Below are 2,778 nucleotides of genomic sequence, written 5' to 3' on the forward strand. Positions count from 1 at the left end.
AACTCGTTTGTTCATAAGATGAAAATTACTTCACAACTAAATATGCCAATTTCTTCATCCTCTAACAGTGCTTCCGTAAAAGACAAACCACATTGCATGAACATTTTTCTATTGCAAGGTTGGGCATTACCAGTTCGAAGTTCTTTTAGATTTTCAAATCAGCAGAAAGAACTGTTGTATAAATACTTTATTCGTGGAGAAGAATCAGGTAATAAAATGAGCCCTGAGCAGGTTCACATGCAGCTGAGGAGAGAACTTCCGCCTGATCAATATGTAACTAGCCAACAGATAAGATCTTTATTTTCAAGGTAGGCATTGTTGCTATCAAAACTTTTGCAAATTAGATTATGTTTCTGACTGTTAAATAGTTCTTTTACAAATATGAAATTAAAATTTAGGTGAAAGTTATAATTTTGTGTGTTTGTTTACATATGTTTAAAAATATGTACAATTGATATTGTTATAGATTTAGTAACCTGAAAAGAAAAGGTAAGCTGGTAGAACCGACAACAGAAAATAATGAAAATAGTCAGGTTAACGATAACAAAGAAGTTTATGGCGAAAATGATGACTTTAATCTGGCAGGAGACAATGAAGATGATAATAAATATGAGGAAGGCATCGCCAATCTTGCAAAAGAAATTTGTCTTGTATGGAAAGTGAATGATTGGGTTGCTGTTGCATATGAAAAACAATGGAATATTGGATATATTGTGGAGGTAATATTATTCAAAGTATATATTAGTTTCAAGTTTTTATTTTGTTTTACAAAACAGTGCTCTAAAATAAAAGGAATATAAATAAAATGTAAAAATAATTTCAGAATGACGTTATATAAGACTTTACAAGTTTTATTGAATGTAAGCAAAATTAAACAAATCATAAGCTCTTTATTATATTATTTTAAATGTTGCGCTAATACTTTTAGGTATCTATAACTGGGATCAGAGTTAATTGTATGATTAACGGGCAAGAGAAGAATACTTTTCGCTGGCCAGTTACTACCGAGGAGATAAATAACCAAACTGATAAAATTATCTGTTTAGTAAATGCTCCTTTTCTAATCAGTGGTTGTGGCGATTATTCATTATCCGAAGAAGACTATAATACAGTCATATCATTATTCTTAGAGAAACTTACTGCAGCAGAGTAGTAATTATGTGTGATGTGGTGGATAATGTGTGTAAATGACTCTATTAATAAATGAAAAACTAATTTTTAAATGGAAACACATTTAAATGTTTGATTTATGTTTTATTTAATTAGCAATATAGTTATCTTGATGTTAGATTTTTGTTCAGTTTTTAATTCATGTTATATCATGCGTGTGACAAAATCACACGAATTTTTTTTATTATTATGTTAGGACCTTTTTGTATTGACAGTTGGATATGTTTACATTTTTACAAAACTAAGCGCCTCTGCCGTAATGGTTCATTTTGTAAGTATACTAAAACATTTTTTTCCAATTTCAAGCCTTAATATATTAATAGGCCTTAGGTATCACATAACTTTCTTTGCATTTTTAGACTCAATACCTTTGATAATTTCAAATCCTAAAAGAAAAATTGTGTGCAACACTTCGCCGCTAGAATTAACTCCGATTAAAAATTGACAAAAGTGATTTATTTTGTACTTTTGAACTATGATAATTAGCCAACCGCACAGTGTCACGCAACTTTTTTATATTTTTTGGAGAGAGCTTTTGGGTTACGTCTGATATTAACTACAAAAGCTATGTGCAACTTTTTGCCTTGCCAAAAAAATGGGTTCAAAGGTGGCAAAAACTAAATTTCTAAAAATTTTTAAAAAAATCTCAAAAATTTAAGCCCAGATTCCGAGTGAACGAAACATTTTTGAAAATTTTTTTTTTCCCCAACAGGTTTTCTCTATATTCTGATCAATATATAAAAAATTCAAGCAATTTGGAGGAGGTCACTTCCACAGTTTCAGGAATTTGCCTGATTCTTAGAAAAAACGGCTCTTAAATCAATTTCTTGTAGTTTTAGTTTAATGCGATCAATCAAAATTTGCTCTGTTGAAGTTTGCCAATCTCCCTCGTAAACCTTCTGTGCCAAATGTCCCCCAAAATTTTCAATTGGTCGTGCTTGAGGCACATTTGGGGGATTGGATTCTTTATCAACGTAATAGACATATTGGTCCATCCAATTTAGAGAATCATCAGAATAATGAGAACCTGCTAAATCTTGCCAAAACAAATAGTTAAAGTCTTCATGATACTTGTGAATAAATGGAAGAAGTCGTTTTTCTAAACATTCATTAATATAGATTGATGAATTGATCGCTACAGTCTCGGAAGTGCGAAACAATGGCTCGGACATACCACGGTCAGATATGGCTATCCACATTAATAATTTTTTTGGAAATTTCTCTTTTCCTGTAAAACGAACACTTTCTGGGCATGTCTTTTTGTTGTTTGTGTAGTATCCAGAATTTCCAGGCATGTTGTCCCCTGCAAAGCAAAAGTTTTTTTTGTCATCGATGACTATAAAATGATTTTGTGTTATAGAGTTGGTTAACTAGTTTCCTGCTTCTTTTCTTTGCCTTTATTTGTTGTTCTATAGTGTATTTTGGAGTGTTTTCACGTTTTCTATATTTAATATTCATTTTTTTTAACTGACGACCAATTGTCGATTGATTTACACCGAATTTAATACCTATTTTTTTCTGACTGACCCCTTTTCGATTGTTGACAAGTCTCGTTAATTCGGCTTTCTTTTCTCTAGTCCAGGATGTCGGACGACCAGGGTGCTTTCT

At 31.5% G+C, this 2,778-nt stretch overlaps 1 protein-coding gene across 1 annotated transcript; it reads right to left on the reverse strand.

The window, feature by feature from the left end:
* Positions 1 to 1,949: 1,949 nt before the first annotated feature.
* Positions 1,950 to 2,465, reverse strand: LOC136091674 (uncharacterized). The gene has a single exon (XM_065819382.1). It carries the CDS (start codon positions 2,463 to 2,465, stop codon positions 1,950 to 1,952), a length of 516 nt encoding a protein of 171 aa, XP_065675454.1.
* Positions 2,466 to 2,778: the final 313 nt, after the last annotated feature.

Source organism: Hydra vulgaris, chromosome 15 (assembly GCF_038396675.1).
Source record: "Hydra vulgaris chromosome 15, alternate assembly HydraT2T_AEP".
Taxonomy (NCBI): Eukaryota; Metazoa; Cnidaria; class Hydrozoa; order Anthoathecata; family Hydridae; genus Hydra; species Hydra vulgaris.